Source organism: Morus notabilis, unplaced genomic scaffold (assembly GCF_000414095.1).
Source record: "Morus notabilis unplaced genomic scaffold, ASM41409v2 Scaffold174, whole genome shotgun sequence".
Lineage (NCBI taxonomy): Eukaryota > Viridiplantae > Streptophyta > Magnoliopsida > Rosales > Moraceae > Morus > Morus notabilis.
The window spans coordinates 192,929-214,854 of NW_010364838.1; the positions used below are offsets into that span (position 1 = coordinate 192,929).

General features: G+C 38.1%; 1 protein-coding gene across 3 annotated transcripts in view; it reads left to right on the top strand.

The window, feature by feature from the left end:
* Positions 1–2,903: 2,903 nt before the first annotated feature.
* The window catches only part of LOC21399058 (protein LST8 homolog), a 42,146-nt gene continuing 23,123 nt past the window's right edge, over positions 2,904–21,926 (top strand). For all 3 annotated transcript variants that reach the window (XM_024171465.1, XM_024171466.1, XM_024171467.1), the window contains exons 1-4: positions 2,904–3,285; positions 4,284–4,385; positions 4,513–4,625; positions 4,708–4,777. In XM_024171465.1, coding sequence (XP_024027233.1) covers positions 3,178–3,285; positions 4,284–4,385; positions 4,513–4,625; positions 4,708–4,777 — 393 coding nt within the window. In that variant the 5' untranslated portion in view covers positions 2,904–3,177. The remainder of the gene's footprint in view (positions 3,286–4,283; positions 4,386–4,512; positions 4,626–4,707; positions 4,778–21,926) is intronic.

Here is a 21,926-nt window from a genome sequence, read left to right on the forward strand (position 1 = left end):
GCCGGCTATATCCTTCCCTTCCATGTGTCTTAATCTTAGCCCTCCATCCATTTAATCACCTTAAATCTCAACCATTCAATCTTAATAATTATCTCATTTCGATTCAATTTACTTCCCATCCGGTGCACGTTTTATCTGCGTTTCTCAGACCGTTGGTCAACTTTATTCATCCTTGACTAACTCTTTAAGAGTGACTTATTGGTCGACTCTTGGTCAAAAAATTTTGACTTGGTCAATCCTAATATGTTAAAAACTCTAATTTTCTCGGTTCGGCCTTCCGAACCCATTTTTCGTCTGTTCTTCGTTCTGATTGTTTCTAAAACCCTAGAATTGATGTTTTTTAATTCTTTTTCATTTCATGATCTTAATATTCATGTGTTTACCGACTTGTGGGAATAACACATTGTTTCGTGCCTCTTTCTTAATTATAGTATGAAATTCGATAACTACATCATAATTCAGAAATTTCTGATCTTTAACTTATAATTGCTATTCAATATTAATATCAACAAATACTTATCATAAAAGTATTAATATTTATAATACAAAGAATTCCAAGAAATTTTATCTTATACAATAATTTCTTTGACAAATTTTCTAGTCATGACAAACTGATTTTCCCTAATTAATTAGTGATTAACCATATTTGAACCTTCCAATTAATTACCACTTAACTCCAGTTAATGTGATTAACTATATCTAACTGTCTGGGGTAAAATTGTCTTTTTATTCATTTAAAAGTGAGTGTTTCAAACTTTTTCATAAAAGTGGTAGAATTAAATGGCACTACCACAAAAATAGTATTTTCATAATTAATCATTTTATCTTTCAATCTTATTTTTCAATTTGTTCCTTTATTTTTAAAACGTTCCGAAACAAGTTTTTGATTTAAAAAATTATTTCACATAAGTGCTTTCACTTATTCGCTTATAAAACTCTCGATCAACTAAAAAAAAAAAAAACTTGTGAGCACCGTGTGCAATCTAACATGGGTATTTTCGTAATTCAACATGTCTGGATTACTTTTGTAACTAAACATATCGCGCCTTTTTTTTTTTTTGGTGATTTTAACAATAAGATCGTCGAAACTTGAATGTATTAATTTGAGACAATTTGATAAATTGAAAACTAGTCTAAGACATTTTAAAAGTTAGAGCTTAAAATAAAACTTTTAATACATTATTTTTTCTCACAAGAATTTAAATTTTTTTCTGTTATAGTATTTTTTCTCACATAAATTCACTTTAAAATTTAAATTCTCAACTCAAACGCATAAATAAAGAAAGAGAGCGGCAGAGTAATCTTAAGCACGGGAGCAGCTGCCCCTGTGGAGTCCAAAATGCTCCTTTAAAATTTGGCCCCAAAAATATATTCTTATAATTTCGTTTATTATGTGCTCCCTTATAATTTATTAGAAATGTTTCAATTATACTTTAAAATTTGACTTTTATATACACTCATAATTGAAATTTAAAATTCTAAATTAAAAATCAACTACACTATTATATAAATTCATAATTTTGTAAATATTACCCTATAACAAGTGAATTGAACTTAATTACAAACGTGATTCTTTTGAAAAAAGAAAAAAAAAACAAATATATAGAAGAAGATAATAAAAGAGCAGTTATGGGTATATGTAAATCCTTTTTTGATTGGATTGGATCAATCTCTTCGATTGATAAAAAAACAAATATGGTTTTCAGTCATAAAAGAAAAATAAAGATTCAGGATAAATTTGAATCATTAACTATTGATTGTAAATTCATGAACGATTCTTGAATTTAAATCGAATATATGTATACAATTGTTAAGAAAAAAATCGTGTCCTTTTTTTGTGATTTTAACAATCAGATTGTCGAATTAGAATGCATTAATTTGAGACAATTTAATAAATTAAAAACTTAGTCTAAGACATTTTAAAAGTTAGAGCTTAAAATAAAACTTTTGTTACAGTATTTTCTCACAAAAATTTAAATTTAATTTTTTCTGTTGTAATATTTTTCTCACATAAATTTACTTTTCAACTCAAACGTGCGAAATAAACAAACATGGCAGAGTTATCTTAAGTCCAGGGGTAGCTGCCCCGTGGAGTCCAAGATCCTCCTTTAAAATTTGGCTATTATGTGCTCCCTTATAATTTATTAGAAATGTTTCAATTATACCTTAAAATTTGACTTTTAAGCACACTCATAATTGAAATTTCAAATTCTACATAAAAATATCAACTACACTATTATATAAATTCCTAATTTTGTACATATTGCCCTATAAAAAGTGAATTGAACTTAATTATAAACGTGCTTCATTTGGAAACAGAAAGAAAAAAAATATAAATATATAGAAGAAGATAATTAAAGAGAAAAAGTAGTTAAAAAATAGTTGCACTAATAGTTTAACAGGTTGTTCTTTTCACAATTTAAGTTGAAAATTTGAATTGTGTATGTAAGAGAAAAATATTATAGTAAAAAAGTTGATTTTAAATTTTTATGAAAAAAAATACTAACAATAAAACTTAAATTGTGAAAAAAACAATACCTTAGTTTAAAACTTTGGCCTCCGTGAAAACCTTTCTTGGCTTCGCCACTAAACTAACCAAACTTATTATGTAAGAGTACTTTTAGGTTTAAAAAAAAGAGACAAATACTCTTTAGAGTGTATGAGTTTAAATTTTTACCTTTTACTTTTTATTAATATTATTTTTAGTTAAATAATTATATTTATTAAAAGAGTAAAAAATAAGAGGTAATAATTCAAATAAGTTCCAACCATTTTCTCTTGGGTTTAATTCCTGCTTGAGTGCATACTTTCTCCAACTTGTTATGTGGGCCCACCTCTAATCTAATAAAATGCAGCCCGTGGATCATTTTCCTTTTTATTTTATTATTATTTTTGGGGGAAGCACTTGAGTCTAGACGCATCAAAATTTCCTCAATGAAGTTCTCTTGGCACTCTGGTTGGAGCTCCCTAAAACCCTTTCACAACCCTAATTTTCAATCCCACCATGCCAATTATTTTCCAGTTTTTCCAATCCCCAATGTTACAAAAACCTAAATTGTTCTGAAAATTCCATAACTTTTTTTTTTCAAGATTTTCAACCAAATACTGTTTGTATGTATACTATCTGATTGATCAAATCAGCCTTTTTCCTTTTGCCGATTGGAAATAGATTAAAAGATGAGCCAACCATCGGTTATACTTGCTACGGCTAGCTACGATCATACTATTCGGTTTTGGGAAGCCAAAAGTGGCCGCTGTTACCGAACCATCCAGTACCCTGATTCGGTTCGTGTTATTTTGATCGATATTTTTTTGTCATTTTGACTGTTGGAGAAGTGTTGATGGCAATGAAATGTACTGCTTTGGTGACTAATAGGGGATTTTCCACTTAAATAAAAACTGCCCATTATGTGCTTTGTCCCGTTATTTGGAGAAAAACTTGTTACATTGTTATCGGTTATATTGTTGGATAAGTGTTAGTGGCAATGAACTTTACTGTTTTGGTGACTAAGAGGAGACTTTCCAATCAAATGAAAACTGCCCATTATGTGCTTTGTCATGGTATTGGGAGTTTTCATGCTATTGTTGTTATTGGTTATAGATTTATTTTTCTTATGCATATCTATTTATTCTTGGGTGTTAATGATAGTTTGGATATTTAGTGAATTACTTTATGAGAAAGACCATATGTTTTATTTATTTCAAGAAGCTCATAAACAAATGTGCAGTATGGAGATAGTGAAACAGCCAAGAAAACAACTGTTATAATTAACGAGAAATTAAACGTTTAGATTGGAAACGGCGTGAAACAAAACCAAATTTGGTACCCCAGGTATTCGGTTTGATAGCCTATTACTATTTTTTATTTTGTATTATTATTATATTTTTTTTTGGTGCTTATGGTTGATCAAAAGGTAATTTTTCACATTCTGCTAAAGAAGAAATTAGAAAAATATTTTGGATGTGCTAATTTGCTTTAATTTACCTTGCTATCTCTCTTTGGTTTCTTAAAGTATGAAGGGAAAGGCAGCGTTTGAGTTTAGGTATGTGATGTTAGTATTTTCTGGGTTCTATATCCAGTCGAGCTAAGTAAAGTTGGATGATGCGTGGTTGAATTTCAAAAACTGAATAATGAAATGTTTGTGAATTTTCCTTCTATCTTGATACTTTATTGGCAACATATCATGTTTTTGAGGGACTTTGCCTTTGAGACGTTGTGCTGGTTTTGCCTATTCAATTTCAGTTCTGTGCTCTATTGGCTCTGATTTTTGTGTTTGTATTAGCAAGTTAATAGGCTTGAGATAAGCCCGAATAAGCGATACCTAGCTGCAGCTGGTAATCCTCACATTCGATTGTTCGATATTAATTCAAACAGCCATCAGCCGGTGAGTTCATTGCAAGTTTCACATTTCTTTTCTTTTGCCTTCTTCCTTGAGGACAAGAAGGAAAAAGGAAATAGATCTTTCTAAACTATTAGCTGATAACCCCCTATTTTCTTTGACTTCATCACAGGAGATTAGCTATGATTTGCATACTAATAATGTGATGGCAGTGGGATTTCAGTGTGATGGGAAATGGATGTATTCAGGTTCTGAGGATGGCACGGTAAAGATTTGGGATACAAGGTATATTTCATCGTAATGTGATTATCGTATTCTAATGCCATTAATTTAGATATTTGTTGACTTAAGTTTATCTAAAACGCAGAGCACCAGGTTGTCAAAGGGAATATGAAAGCCGTGCTGCTGTTAACACTGTTGTTCTGCACCCAAATCAGGTTGGTTAAACATTTCTTGAGGCAATGAAGATACGAATAGCTTAAACTGCTAGTCCATCCCTCATTACTCCTTTGTGTTGAATTATGATCCCGGTTCCTTAGCCTTAGGAATGCAGAGGCTGTAATTTATTTGTATTTTATTCTTTATTTATGTGGTAGATTTAGGGTAATTAGAGAATGTAATTAGAGAAAGTTGACTTGAGATGTTTTAGGAATGATTTCTTGATTAATTAGGAGATTTGCTAGCTGTCAGTGAGTGAGAGAACCGGTGGCCCTGTATCTACTGACCTCTATATGTAGGTTGTGTCGGCAGATCAAATCAAATTGATTTGATCGGATTCTACTCGATTAAATCAATCTAGAAGATTTTTGAATTAATTTGAAATATTCAAATCTTCCTTATTGGTTATCCGGCTGTTTAGGATTAGGTTTTAGTCAATAAAATCCGATTTGATTGTTACAGCAAATCAGCCACATTATTAGGGAGATTTTCTTTATTTTGTTATTTTTTGCTGCCTAGTTAAATGTATTTCCGCCACATTTAATAAAAATATAGCAGATCATTCCTTTCAAATCTACTTTCATGGTATCAGAGCCACTCTTTGAACCCTAATTTCTCTACCAACCGTAATGCCAAAATACGGAATGGCCGGTGGAAAAGAGACCTCATCGTCCGAGGTTACCTCTGCTTCATCAGGGATTGTCAATCCGACTCCAACCAATGGATTTGAAGTCCCCTTTCAGCAAGTCACGAGTCATAAATTCAATGGACATAATTTTGTCCAATGGTCATATTCTGTGATGATGTTCATAGAAGGGAAAGGAAAAGAAGACTATCTCACCGGTGATGCTGCACAATCGAATGAGAAGGATCCCAAGTTTAAAACTTGGAAAACAGAAAATAGTATGGTTAGGTCATGACTGATCAATTCCATGAATAATGAGATGGGACAAAACTTCATGTATTATAAAACAACAAAGGAGATGTGGGATGCTGTGAAGCGGAGTTATTCCAACAAGGAGAACACTTCAGACTCAAAGGTATTCTGAATGATCTACGCCAAGGAGAACTCAGCGTAACGAAATACTTCAACACTCTATCACGCTACTGGCAACAATTGGATATTTTTGACGAAACAACACGGCACTGTGCTGAGGATCACAAGCGGTATAAGGAAATTCAGGAAAGAGATCGAGTTTACAAGTTTTTGCTTGGTCTTAATAAAAATCTAGATGATGTTCGTGGAAGGATCTTAAGTACAAAGCCTCTACCAGATGTTTGTGTAGTTTTTTCAGATGTAAAGCAGGAAGAGAGCCAAAAGAGATTGATGTTAGGAACTCTTAATGATATGATGCTGCAATCTCAAATTCCAATGATGCCGGAATCTCAACCACGGATGCCTCTGCTTTAGCCGCCCGAGGACCACAGTCCAGCAGCGAGAATCAAACAGAGAAGGAACCGGCCTTGGTGTGATCATTGCAAGCGAACTGGACACACCAAAGATACTTGCTGGAAAATCCATGGAAAACCAGCAAACTGGACTCCTCGAAAGCAGAACGAAGGAAGAGGCTTCCAAGTCTCCCAAGATAAACATGGAATGGATGCTCCCACACAACAACATCATGCAGACTCTTCGATTGCACTGAATAAGGACTAGCTAGAGCAACTTTACCGTCGTCTCACTCCAACACCAGCACTATCTAAGGCAATTTCCAATGTAGGATTGTGCACCATGACACACAATGGTAACCATTCAGCCTTGCTCTCTTCACTTCATACTCAGGAACCGTGGATCATTGATTCCGGTGCCTCTGACCACACGACAGGTTGTTCTAAACATTTTTCGTCCTATACTCAATGTTCTAGTATTGCTAAAATTAAGATTGCAGATGGATCTCTAGCCACTATTGTTGGAATAGGCTCAATACGAGTCTCAAAAACCCTTATTCTTCATTCTGTCCTACATGTTCCAGCCTTGAAATGCAATCTGTTGTCCATTAGTAAACTCACACGTGACAATAACTGTGTAGCTAATTTTTTTCCTTCCATGTGTCAATTTCAGGATCTATCATCGGGGAAGACGATTGGCAGTGCTAGAACCTATAAGGGACTTTATTTCCTTGAGAATTCAGAATCTAAGAGTCGGCAAGCACTTGTGTCAGGAGTGTCACCTGTTTCGGTTTCTACTGATAGAGAAATAATGGTGTGGCATCATAGACTAGGCCACCCCAGTTTTTCATATTTGAAGTTTTTGTTACCAACTCTATTTAGAAATAAAGATTCTATTTCCTTTGCTTGTGATATTTGTCAACTGGCTAAACATACTTGTGTTCCTTTCTCACCAAAACCATATACGCCCCTATGCCTTTCTCCTTAATTCACAGTGAAGGGTAACAACCTTGAATGGAAAACGATGGTTTATCACGTTTATTGATGACCATACAGGAGTAACTTGGGTTTACTTGCTTAAAGAAAAATCTAAAACTTGCCAAATCTTTCAAACCTTCCATAAAATGGTTCAAACCCAATTTCAGAAAAAAATTCAATTTGAAGAACTGATAATGGTGGTGAATATTTCCAGTCCACTTTGCGTAATTATCTTGACCATCATGGAATCGTTCACCAAAGTTCTTGTACTGATACACCACAGCAAAATGGAGTCTCAGAAAGAAAGAATCGACATCTACTGGAAGTGGCCCGTGCCCTTATGTTCACTATGAATGTACCCAAATATTTGTGGGGTGATGCCATTTTAACCGTTGCCTTTCTCATCAATAAATTACCCAGTTGTCCCCTCAAATTTAAATCCCCATTGTCTGTCCTCACAACTCGAGTTCCACACTTGAATATCCTCACTGTCGGATTATGTGGGTTATTTTGGGAAAGTTTTATTATAGAATATTTTTTGTTAGTTTCCTGATTCTTAGGAGATTTAGATAGCTGTATATTCTGGTGGTTATTTCCAGATTTTTAGGAGATTCTTTTCGCTGATTCTTTGGCTCTCATATTTGTATTTATACCTCCTGTTGTAACCTAATTCAGTATCAATGAATAAGCTATTCTCTTATTTATTTTTCTGCATGGTATCAGAGCTTTAGGCTCTTTTCTGGGTTATTTTTTCCGGCCCTTTCCTTCTCTTTCAGCCTCCTTTAATCTGCGATTTCAGTATTGTTCCTCAGCTGCGTTTCTGCCTGCTGAAATCTCCTCTGTTTCTCTGTTCTGCCGTTGGAATCTCTCTTGTTTCTACTGAAATCCTTTATTCCTTTTTTTTTTTTCAATTCCATTCGTCCATTCTCTCATCTTTCTAGTCGATCTATTAACCATGTCTGAGTCTGCGGAAACCACAGCAACATCGGGCACTCCAGTAACAGAGAGTGTAACCGCTGTCCAGCCCGGAGACCTGCAAAATATTCAGGCATCATATCGACTGAACGGAAAGAATTATTTGAAATGGTCACAGCTTGTTCGGACGTTCTTGAAGGGACGGGGAAAATTAAGCCACTTACTAGGCACGGGTCCTTCAAAGGATGATCCGAAGTTTGCTGCGTGGGATGAACAAGATTCGATGGTGATGTCTTGGTTATGGAATTCGATGCTACCAGAGATAAGCGATACGTGCATGTTTCTCGGATCCGCCAAGGAAATTTGGGATGCTATCCAACAAACATATTCCAAGGTCAATGATGCTGCTCAAATCTATGAAGTCAAGACAAAGATTCATGCAGCCAAACAAGGTACACGAACTGTCACAGAATATTCAAGTTTTTTACAAGGCCCGTGGCAGGAAATGGATCACTATCAATGCATTCAGATGCGTTGTAGTGAGGATGCAGCGATTTTAAAGCGATTTGTTGAGAAGGAACATATCTATGACTTTCTTGCCGGTCTCAATGTTGACTTTGATGCGGTCAGAGTGCAGATTTTGGGGAAACCAGAATTGCCGTCATTAAACGAAACCATTTTGATTATCCGTGGAGAGGAAGGAAGAAGAAGTGTTATGTTGGAGACAGATGGAGGAGACGGATCTGCCATGGTGTCCAAAGCTGTGAAGGCTAATGAAGGGAAGGAAACCATCCCTATTTCACCATTTGTTCCAGCCAATCCACCATTTGTTCCTGCCAATCAGTCCAAATCTGCCAATAGGGATAGGGACTCACTGTTTTGCACATATTGCAAAAAACACCGCCATACCAGGGACCGCTGCTGGAAGCTTCACGGGAGACCCAATCGGGCTGCTAATGACAGGGGACAAGCACATGTTGCGAGCACTCAATCACATGATGAAGGAGGTTCTGGTTCGCGTGATCTGACACTAGGTTTTCACAAGGAAGGAATTGAAAAATTAAGAAGTTTATTGGAGACACTTGAAAAGCCTTCCACGACAGGTACGGGTAGTACATGCTCACTGGCGTTTTCAGGTATTTCTTCCTCTTCTTGTGCTATTAATGTCTCAGAAAAAATTTCTCCACATACTTGGGTAATAGACTCCGGAGCCACCGACCATATGACCTATACCCCTAACTATTTCACGTCCTACACACCATGTTGCAGCCACCGAAAGATAACTATTGCTGATGGATCAGTTACTACCGTAGCTGGACAAGGAGACATTTATATCAATAATTCCCTCACCCTTAAAAATGTTCTTCATATTCCAAAATTGTCAGCAAATTTAGTTTCTATCCGGAAACTCACCAAAGATCTCAATTGCAGTGTAACGTTCTTTCCATCACATTGTGTGTTTCAGGAACAGGGCACGAAGAGGAAGATTGGACATGCTAGTGAGAGGGACGGTCTTTACTACCTGGAAAGTCGAAGTGGAAGAGCTAAAGTCGAAGATTCCCCATCTACAACATTTCTTTCAGAGTCAGTCATGTCAAACAAAATAAAATTTGGCTTTATCATCGTCATTTAGGTCATCCTTCATTCAGCGTTCTTAAGTTGATGTTTCCTTCATTGTTCAAAGGGTCCAAACTAGAGTCTTTTCATTGTAATGAGTGTGAACTTGCCAAGCACAAACGTGCCTCTTTTCCAATAAGTAATACAAAAACTCGCAATCCTTTTTATCTTATTCATAGTGATATTTGGGGTCCCTCAACTGTTCCAAACATTTCTGGAGCCAAATGGTTTGTTTTCTTCATCGATGATTGTACTCGAGTAACGTGGATATACTTGTTGAAAAATAAATCTGAAGTTGGTACCGTGTTTCCAAATTTTTAAACATGATCAAGACACAATTTGATGTAAAAATCAAAAGATTTCGTTCAGACAATGCCAAAGATTATTTCAACCAAATCCTTTATCCTTTTTTTCAAAGAGAAGGAATCATACACGAGTCATCATGTGTTAGCACACCACATCAAAATGGGGTAGCCGAACGAAAAAATGGTCATCTCTTAGATGTTACTAGAACCTTGTTGTTTCACAAACATGTTCCTAAATCATACTGGGGGGAAGCAGTTCTAATTGCTGCCCATCTTATCAACAGACTTCCTACAAGGGTTCTTAACTTCAAAAGTCCCATGGAAATTCTAATGAATTTTTTTCCTAACTTCCAGGCTTCCAATAACCTCATTCCTAGGATTTTTGGGAGTGTTGCTTTTGTTCATGTTCATTCTCAAAACAGGGGGAAACTTGATCCGCGTGCTCTTCATTGTGTCTTTATCAGATATTCTTCTACCCAAAAGGGGTATAAGTGTTTCCATCCATCCACAAGAAAATTCTTTGTTACTGCTGATGTTACATTTGTTGAAAATGAGTCCTTCTTTCAACATACCTATCTTCAGGGGGAGAATTTAGTTGAAGATAGAGCGAGGGACTTGCTTCTTGACTTTCAATCTCAAGTCCCATCCGTCCAGTCCATTCCTCCCGAGTCTGTTCCATCTACCATTCCTCCCAAATCTGTTCCTGGTCCTGAGTCTGTTCCTGGTCCAGTTCCACCGTCAGATGAGGGAATCCAAGACAATGCTCAACCATTGAAGCAATATTTTAGGAAGAAAGTTCGCGTTCCTCAATCTGTGCAGGTACAATCTCCGGTTAGTGCTACTGTTCAGATTTCCGAAACTGGTATCTTAACCACAGAAAGACAGACATCACCAGCCGAACCTAGCCAACCCACAGATAATCATGAAAAACCAGATGATGAAGACCTACCCATTGCACTTAGAAAAGGAACTAGAGCTTGCACCAAACATCCACTATACCTATTTCTGACCTACCAAAACCTCTCCCAAAGTCATAGAGCCTTCCTAAGTAGTCTCCATACCATAACCATTCCAAGAGATTTTTCTGAGGCACTAGAGGACAAGAAATGGGAGAATGCTATGAAAAGTGGAGATGGAAGCACTTGTGAAGAATAATACGTGGGAGTTGGTCGAGTTGCCAAAAGGGGTTAAACCAGTTGGATGTAGATGGGTGTTCACCGTAAAATACAAGTCGGATGGCTCAATTGAAAGATATAAAGCAAGGTTGGTTGCCAAAGGGTATACTCAAACCTATGGCATCGATTATCTTGAGACGTTTGCACCAGTTGCAAAGATGAGCACAGTGCGAGTCCTGTTGTCGTTGGCTGCAAATTTCGGATGGAATCTACAGCAATTTGATGTTAAAAATGCCTTTTTGCACGGAGATCTGGAGGAAGAGGTATATATGGAAGTTCCTCCAGGGTTTGAATCAAAAGAAGGTATGGTATGTAAGCTGAAGAAGGCGCTCTATGGGCTCAAGCAATCGCCAAGAGCTTGGTTTGGAAGACTCACCAAGGTAATGATTGCCGCAGGATACAAGCAAAGCCAAGGTGACCATACCTTGTTTATAAGACATTCGGATTCAGGGGGAGTGACGGCTTTATTGGTGTATGTAGATGACATGATAGTAACAGGCAATGACGCTAGAGAAATGCAAGAGTTAAAACAGTGGATTCTGAAGGAATTTGATATAAAGGAGCTTGGGAGATTAAAATACTTTCTTGGTATTGAGGTGGCTCACTCAAAGCAAGGAATTTTCGTTTCACAGCAAAAGTATGTACTGGATTTGCTAAAAGAGACAGGAAAACTAGGCTGTAAACCTATGGATACACCTATTGAGTTCAACCATGGACTATGCGAGGCACCTGAAGATTCGGCAGTAGATAAAAGTTCCTATCAGAGGCTTGTTGGAAGGCTGATTTATTTGACACACACAAGGCCAGATATTGGATTTGCTGTTAGTGTTGTAAGCAGATTCATGCACAACCCTAAAGAAATGCATCTCAAGGCGGTCCACAGAATTCTGCAATACCTTAAGGGCAACCTTGGGAAAGGTATTTTGTTCAAAAGAGGACAACACATGACCCTCGAAGCCTACACTGACGCAGATTATGCAGGATCTTTAGACGATAGAAGGTCAACCTCGGGTTACTGTACTTTTGTAGGAGGAAACCTTGTCACATGGAGAAGTAAAAAGTAGAATGTGGTTGCAAGGTCAAGTGCAGAGTCAGAATTTAGATCAATGGCAGTGGGAATTTGTGAACTGTTGTGGTTGAAGATTATATTGGACGACTTGAAGATAAAGTAGGAAGGACCAATGAGGTTGTACTGCGACAATAAATCAGCTATTAGTATAGCTCATAACCCCGTACAACACGACAGGACTAAGCATATAGAAGTCGATAGGCACTTTATTAAGGAAAAACTCGAAAGTGGCTTAATTTGCACTCCGTTTGTTTCTTCAAAGGATCAATTGGCGGATGTTCTCACCAAGGGCCTGTCAAGTGCCGTGTTTCAGAATATAATTACCAAGCTTGGAATGGAAGACATCCATTTACCAACTTGAGGGGGAGTGTCGGATTATGTGGGTTATTTTGGGAAAGTTTTATTATAGAATATTTTTTGTTAGTTTCCTGATTCTTAGGAGATTTAGATAGCTGTATATTCTGGTGGTTATTTCCAGATTTTTAGGAGATTCTTTTTGCTGATTCTTTGGCTCTCATATTTGTATTTATACCTCCTGTTGTAACCTAATTCAGTATCAATGAATAAGCTATTCTCTTATTTATTTTTCCGCATTCACCAATAACCATCCTCTCAAAACCTTTGGCTGCACTGCATTTGTCCATGTCCATTCCCAACACCGCTCCAAACTCGACCCCCGAGCCATAAAGACTATATTCTTTGGCTATTCTCCAACAAAAAAGGGATATCGATGTTTCTGCCCCCCAAAAAAAAAAAAACCTTTGTTACCCGAGATGTTACCTTCTTTGAAGAGATACCATATTATTCCCACACTTCGCTTCAGGGGGAGAGTATGATAAAGAAGCTTATGTGTGGGAATGGGACACCACAGTTGAAGGAACTTCGGCCCCACTGTCAGCCACCATTGTCGAGATTCTAGCTCCAGCCCACACCGAAACAGAGCCTGAAGCTCCACAACCATCTTCCTAGCCACTGCAGCCATCTTCCCAACCACTGCAGCCACCTTCATTGCCAATTCCACAACTGCAAGTCTACTCTCGGAGGAAAAATTTTCAATGAAATAAACGGCCGTATTTGGAATTGATCTCGTTTTTCGAGAAAAAAAAAATGAAAACGTTTTCAAAATGACGTTTGGCGTAATAAAGACAAAAAACATAAATGAAAATGATTTTTTGGTTTAGTGTAAAATGAGATAAATGAAAAACGACTTTTAGTCATTTTTCATGTTTTGTTTTCATTTTCTCCTTTCTCTAGCAGAGAGAGAGAAAGAGAGACATTACTGGGTTTTTTTACACTGAAAACAATCTATTAATAAAACTACCAAACACATTTTCAAAAATGATTTCTGTCTAAGATTAAAAGCGTTTTCATTTTCATTTGTATACAAAAAACAAAATCATTTTGAAACGAGTTCCAAACGCGCCCAACAACTCACAGGCACTACGGGCTGCCTTGAATCCGAACCTATGGTGGGTTCTAGTCCTTCATCCTCAGATAATCCCGAAACTCTCCATGATAGGCTAGATGATCCTATTGCTCTAAGAAAAGGTGTTAGGTCATGTACAAAACACCCAATTTCTAAATTTGTGTCATATGATAACCTATCAACCTCATTTCGTGCTTTCACAACAAAGCTTTCTAGACTTGACATTCCCAGGACTATTGAGACTCTAGCTGTCTCAGAATGGAAGTCTACTGTGCTAGAAGAAATGCGTGCCCTTGAAAAAAATGAGACTTGGAGCCTAGTGGAACTACCACAAAACAAGAAAGTAGTGGGATGCAAGTGGGTGTTCACGATTAAAGTAAAACCAGATGGTTCAGTGGAGCAGTACAAAGCCCGATTGGTGGCAAAGGGCTTCACACAAACCTACGGGATAGACTACACAGAAATGTTTGCTCCAGTTGCAAACGCTCAACACTGTTCGAGTTCCCTTGTCCTTAGCAGCAAATATGGATTGGCTCCTGTACCAACTTGTTGAAGGAGATATTCGGTATCAATTAGACCAAATATTAGGGATAATTAGGTTGATCATAGAAGATTAGGTCAAGGAGCATGATTGAAGAAGATTAGGAAAGTAGCAATTAGGATTTATTTTGTACAGCTATTAACATTCCATATTTATTAGTTTTTCCTAGAATAGCATTTCCCTGTATACATTGTAAACCTAACAATATATGAAAAACATATTATTTTCTTCTCCATATTCGTTTATATGGTATCAGAGCGATTGATCATTTTAATTCTTTGAACCCTAGCCGTCCTCTTACATTAGAACCTTAGCCGTCCCAGCCATCCTTTCATAATGTTTGAAACTTTGTCAGAGTCCACAAACACCTCTGTGAACCAGTCAAAAACCACTGAAACTGATCTGTCTAGGCCACATGTTTCTGCCCATGATTCCCATTCTGTCCAGATCATTACAATACGATTGAATGGAGATAATTTCCTGTGCTGGTCTCAGTCCGTGCGCATGTACATCTGCGGGAGAGGGAAGATTGGCTACCTGATAGGAGAAAAGAAGGAACTTGCCCAGGAAGATCCTTCTCATCCAACTTGGGATGCTGAAAACTCCATGGTGATGACGTGGTTGATGAATTCAATGGAGGAAGAAATTAGCTCCAACTACATGTGTTACCACACTGCTAAGGAGCTTTGGGACAATATCAATCAAATGTATTTAGACTTGGGAAATCAGTCCCAAGTGTTTGAATTAAACACTGAAACTCGGAGAAATCCGCCAAGGTGAGGGAAGTGTCACAAAATATATTAATTCTCTAAAACTTTTGTGGCAAGATCTGGACCTTTTTAGTATTATGAGTGGAAATCTCTTGAGGACTGCAATCATTATAAGAAAACTGTAGAGGATCATCGTATTTTCAAATTCCTTATTGGATTCAATGTTGAGTTTGATGAGGTTAGAGGGAGAATAATCAGCATACAGCCCCTTCCATCCCTTGGAGAAGTTTTTTCTGAGGTTCGTAAAGAGGAAAGTCATAGACTTGTCATGCTTGGTAAGAAAATACCATGCCATAATGTTGACAACTCTGCCCTTGCCACTGCTGAGGCACATGCTGGCCATTTCAACCCTCAAAAATCTGAAGAGAAACCTCGTGTGTGGTGTGATCACTGCAGCAAACCACGCCATACGCATGAAACGTGCTGGAAGCTTCACAGGAAACTAGCAAACTAGAAAGGCAAATATGAAGGCAGATTCAATTCCTCGCCTGTTGCACATGAAGCCGCGGTTGGTCCCTTTAGCAAGGAGCAGGTTGATCATATCCTTAAGCTGCTGAAATCTAACTCAGGATTATCGGGTACTCTTAGTGCTTCTCTTCCTCAATCAGGTAGAGAATCGGTTGCCTTATCTTGTTTTTCACATTCTACTCCTTGGATAATAGATTCAGGAGCCTTTGACCACATGACAAGTTTTTCCCATTTGTTTCATACTTATACTCCTTGTTTTGGCCATGAAAAAATTTGTATAGCAGATGGATCTTTTTCTCCCATTGCCGGCAAAGGTTTGATAAAAATGTTAATACCTTATCACTCAAATATGTTCGTCATGTACCTAAACTTGCATGTAACCTTCTATTAGTGAGCAAATTGTCTAAGGATTCTAATTGTCATCTCTCCTTTTTTGAATCTCATTGTGTGTTTTAGGAGAGGAACTCGAGGAAGACGATTGGACGATTGGCAGTGCTAAGGTGATAGATGGCCTTTACTATGTAGAAGATGGAGACTCCAAGAATAAAAAAGCTAAAGGCTTTAGTATTAGTTCTATTCCTGTTAAGGATAAAATATTGCTTTGGCACTATAGACTAGGTGTTAGGAACCCCCCCCACATAGACTAATAACAGAACACAAACTCAGAGTAATATACTTGAAAATGTGTCAAGTTCCTTTTATTAATCACGCTTCTGTCTCTCCGAAGAGAGGAATTACAGCCATGAAAATAAGAAAAGCAAGAACAATGGAGAATTCAAGGTTCTCCTTCCTTCCAAGGTCTGCTAACATAATTCCCAATCAACAGACACCAATTCCCAGGCCACTCCGCCTAAATACTCCCCAGCTCACCTACTCGTAACCAACTTGCCACCTCTAGCTCGTAACCAGCTTGCCACCTCAGCACCCCCCACCCCACCCCCCCCGCGCCGAAAACAACCTTGTCCCTCAGCACCCCTACTCGTAACCAACTTGCCACCTCCAGCTCGTAACCAACTTGCCACCTCAGCACCCCTTTCCCATATTTCCACTTTCCTCCCCCAGTCCCAGCGTATTCCCCTTTCAGCCCCTTTTCCTAGAGTAGACCAACGTGATAGGTGGCCTAACATTACCCCCCCCCCCGAAAACAACCTTCTCCCCAAGGTTGAAAGAAGGAAATTGCAAGCGGGAAACAGAGAGCTGCGTAGGAAGCGGCTGCACCTGAGAAGCGTTCCCTTTGAAGGGCTTCAACTGGGAAATGTGGAAAACAGGGTGGAGGCGAGCATCTGCTGGCAAATGCAAAAGATATGCCACCGGTCCAATCCTGTCCAATATTTCAAACGGCCCATAGAAGCGCGGGGCAGGCTTCTCATTCACGCAACGAGCAAGTGACTTGAGCCAATAAGGCCATAGCTTAAGCAAAACCAATTCACCCACCTCAAAACTCAATTCCCGTCGGTGACTATCGGCAAATTTCTTCATACGTTGCTGAGCTAACAGCAGATGAGATTTTAGGAGGTCCAACATCTCATTCTGAAGGACTAGCTAATCTTCCACTGCCGCTACAGTTCCCGGAGAGTCAGAGAAGCGAAGAAGCGCGGGGGGATCGCGACCATAAACAATGCGAAAGGGAGTGAACTTAGTGGAAGCATTAAAGGTAGTGTTGAACCAATATTCGGCCCATGGAATGAACGAAGACCATTGCCGTGGCTTATCTCCCGCTTTTGTTCTTTTGGTAGCCACATGTTCCCTGATCCGACGCTTCATACCCCACTAAAAACCCACCGCGGATAGCCGCTTGTATGTGCGCAGGAAACGGAGAATGCTCCGAGTGTCCTCCGATTACCGAATCATGAAACTCGTGGAATAACCGAGGTATCCCTAGTTTTCCCTATCTAAAAACATTATTTCCTATGTTATTTCGTGGTGTGGATTATTTAAAACTTTATTGTGAGAATTGCATCTTATCAAAAAGTCAGAGAACTACTTTTTCTTCAAAACCTTATCAATCTTCAAAACCATTCTATTTAATTCATAGTGATGTTTGGGGTCCTTCAAGGATCATAACTCTCTCCGGTAGAAAATGGTTTGTAACTTTTATTGATGATCATACTCGATTATGTTGGATCTATTTAATGAGTGAAAAATCCAAGGTTGAGAATTTGTTTAAAAAATTTTATACAATGGTTGAAACTCAATTTCAAACTAAAATAGGAATTTTGCACACTGATAATGGCACCGAATATTTTAATAAAATCCTTGAAAGTCTTTTTAGGGAAAAAGGGATTCATCACCAATCCACTTGTGTTGACACACCTTAGCAAAATGGTATTGCTGTGCGAAAAAATAAACATTTACTTGAAGTCTCTCGTGCCATTATGTTTTCAATAAATATTCCTAAATATCTTTGGGGTGATGCAGTTCTAACAGCAGCTTACCTAATTAACAGGATGCTTACTCGAGTTTCTATAGTACTCTTCTTGAAAGTCTAATTTTTTTTTTCCTCTATTCGCATTTCATCGGATCTGCCCCTTAAAATTTTTGACTGTACCTCTTATGTCCATTTATCTAGTACGGGGCGGTCTAAACTTGATCCAAGGGCTGAAAAATGCATGTTTGTAGGCTATGCTCCAAACAAAAAGGGGTATAAATGTTTTAATCCCATAACTCGGAAATTTTTTGTTACTGTGGATGTTTCTTTTCTTGAACATCAACCTTACTTTCAAAAAAAATTTCCTTCAGGGGGAGAAACTATTGAAGAAGAAAATTTTTGGGATGTGATTCCTACTTTTACTTCTTTACCTAAAATTGTGGATACACCACCTAATGATAAGGATACTGTTCTTCCAATTATTCATGATAATAATGCTCCTAAATCTATTTTGCCAAGCATAGTTGATACTTCGATAGGGGGAGAAATACTACCAACTATCCCTAAGGAGAGTAACTTAGAGCTTTAGGTTTACTCAAGGAGGAAGAATCGGAAAAACGGTAAAGAGCCTACTATTCCCTTGGTGCAAGCTCAATTTGAGACTCCGAGTAATGAACCTATAAGCACTCCATGTACTCTAGACACTTTTTTACATAATAATACTTAGAGTCAACTAATGTGACTATTCCTAATGAGTCTCATACAAGAGCCTTATGATCTTGATATTCCTATAGCCTTTAGAAAAGAAAAACGTTCTTGCACTAATTATCCTCAGGTGGTATGGCTTCTCCTGTCAAGTAGTCCAGCCGTCCTTTTCCATCAATCACAAGGACAACCGACTGAGACCATTCTACATAATTCGCACCATTCAACTTATGCTGTGTAATCTGCAATGAATGGTTGTCGTTGATGTTGTGGATGATTTGTTGGGGTGTGGCCGTAGTTGATGTCGAGGTTTGCCCGCTTGTGGCGTCGAAGGCAGCTTCCCGAGAGGCCCTAGTTATGGCCCTAGTCATGGCGGTTTTGGCCATTAGAAAGAGCAGGGGAAAAACTCAATTCCACTCTGATACCATAAAGAGTTTTAGAGGAAATGATTTGGTTTATAGGAAAGGCTCTCTTTAAATAGAGAGAACAAAAAGTACAAATATGGTAACTTCTTATTACCACGTTTATTCTCCTAGAAACTACCAAAAATACTACAAAGAAATTAGGAAATAAACATAAAGTCAAAATACTAAATTAAGACACAAAATCCATGGGAATCACTCGGATACCCCCATGGAATCACACGGATTTCCTACAGATATAAAAACTCGTAACCTTTTGCCAGATTCATAGTGATATATGGGGTCTCTCAAGAATTAAAAATATTTCGGGGACAAAGTGGTTCATTTTATTCATGGATGATCATACTCATGTAACCTGGGTATATCTCATGAAAGAAAAATCAGACGCATGTTCAATCTTTAAGATCTTTCATCAAATGATCCAAACTCAATTTCAGACAAAGGTTAAAATTTTCCGTTCTGACAATGCTCGTGATTTCTTTAATGATAATCTTGGGAAATATTTTGTCCACTAGGGAATTATCCATCAGAGTTCTTGTGTCGATACACCACAATAGAATGGAGTGGCAGAAAGGAAAAATCTGCATCTCCTTGAAGTGGCTAGATCAATTCTGTTCTCCATGAACGTTCCAAAACACTTCTGGGGAGATGCTATTCTGACTGCCACCTATCTCATTAATCGTATGCCTTCTAGAGTCTTTAAATTTCAAACACCTCATCAGCTACTTCTTCACCAATACCCCTCTATTCGGCTTACCTTAGGTATACCCTTAAAAATCTTCGGTTGTACTGCCTTTGTGCATGTGCATTCACAGCATAGGGGTAAACTTGATCCTAGACCCATTAAATGTATATTCTTAGGCTACTCTCCCACTCAGAAAGGGTATAAGTGTTATTCACCTGAAAGAAAGAGAATCTATCACTCCATGGAGGTCACCTTCTTTGAACCACAAGCCTTTTATTCAAAAAATTCCATTCAATGGAGAATAGACTACAAGACTGCAATTTTTTTTTAACCCAAGTATAGCCAACTGTCGAAGTGTAGATATTATTTGTGTCAATTAGTTGAGATCCTTTAAATTAAGGGATTTAGTTTCCTGATTTTACTTGAGTCAGTTTCCTTTCTTTTCTCTTGTAATTCCCTATATATAGCCGTGTAACATCAAGAGTAAATAACACAATTATTCCCATCATTATTTGTGTCATGGTATCAGAGCCCTAGGGCTTTTTTTTCTGGGAATTTCCGTTTTTTAGGCCTTCATTGCCATGCCTTCCGGTGTGCCTTTATTGCCGCCGGTTATTCTTTCTTTTCTAGGGTTTGCTGAGAGTGTAACGTAGATTCATCTTCATTACTGCCGATTCATCTTCTTAGTTTTCTTTTTCGTTCCTTCATCATGTCCACCACCGAAATCAAGTCCACCAGCACCTCTTCATCCGAGGATGTTTCTGCCGCCCAGAAAACTGGAGATCTGCAGAATATTAGGATGTCATACCGGTAATGGAAAGAATTTTCTCAAATGGTCACAAGTTGTTCGTACTTACCTCAAGGGCAAGGGAAAACTCAAGCCACTTGCTTGGAAGACCAGCAAAGACAGATCCAGGATTTGCTGCATGGGATGAAGAAGATTCAATGATTATATCTTGGCTATGGGACTTGTACGCGAAAATACTTTTGCTTAAAATTTAATGTGTGCTCGCAAGTGTACGAATCGCGAAGTAATAATGATCCGAGGATCGAGTATCGTCTACTGGGATTGTTAATTAGGAAGAACTAAGTATCACTCTTTATCTAAACTGATTTTATCTAGACAATGTGAAATTAAGGGATTGAAACTAAATTAAACAACTAAACTAGACTAAGAAAATGCAAACAACGGATGCGAAGGTGATTTGGATCGAAGGGATCTCTATATTTAAAATGGGTTAGGGGGGATTCGACTTCACCTAATTATGCTATATTTATCTAAATCCGTCACTTGTCGATGTATTATATTCAATCCTAGATCATGGGTACTAAGATAATCTCACTCCCTCTCTCGAGCGCTAAGTGAAATAATATGCTAAATCGATTAAACTAATATCCCTATTAATTTTACCAATTATGCATTCTTTAAGTTAAGTCCATATTCGATCTCCTAAGGTTATACTAGCCTCTCGACTCAATATCTCCTTAGGTTGCGTCGCTTAATTCTCAACGTATAAAATTAACTCTCCCGAGCCTAATTTCATACATCTAGGGTCTCTAATCAAATGGGTAATTAAATTAGAAATTAAGCACAAGAAACACAAAAGATTGGAATATAAAACATTCAACAAGCAAACAGACTTTCAAAATATAACTTTCATTAAATTAGATCAAACCCCCCTAGCGTGAGGAAATTAGCTATCCATATTCGAAATTAAATCCACAATTACAAAATTACCAAAGATCCATAGTTTAAGCAGAAATTAAACAAACAATTCAAGAAATACAAAGGGAGAAAGTAATGAAGAACTCCTGTTGGATAATCTCCTCCAAAGCCTTCAAACTGCCTTGAATCCCCTTGAAAATCTCAGAAATCCTTGGTTACAGCTGCTTTTCTTCAGATCTAGGGCTCCAACCGTGTCTCTGGTTCAATTCTCCACTCCCTGTGTCCCACTCCTTCAAACTCGCAGCTTTCTTTTCCTTGTATATCACCTCCCGAATGTCCAATTTCGAGAAAGGCGCGCTGCAGCGCGCGTCATTAGGGTTCCAAGACGCGCGCCTAAGCCCATGGACGTGCGCTGCAGCGCACGCCTCAATTTCCTGGCAGATTCTGGGATGCGCGCCTAAGCGCGCCTTGAACTGCGCCTAAGCGCGCGATGGCTGGCTGGCAGGCGCCTTTGGGGCGCTGCAACCTGAAGCTCGAGTGCTCTCTGGAATTCTCAGGCTGTAGCTTGCTTCTCATGCACTGCAGCTCGCACAAAATGGAGATTTTCATGGGACTTCTTTATCTTTTTCACTTGATTTTCTCCACTTTG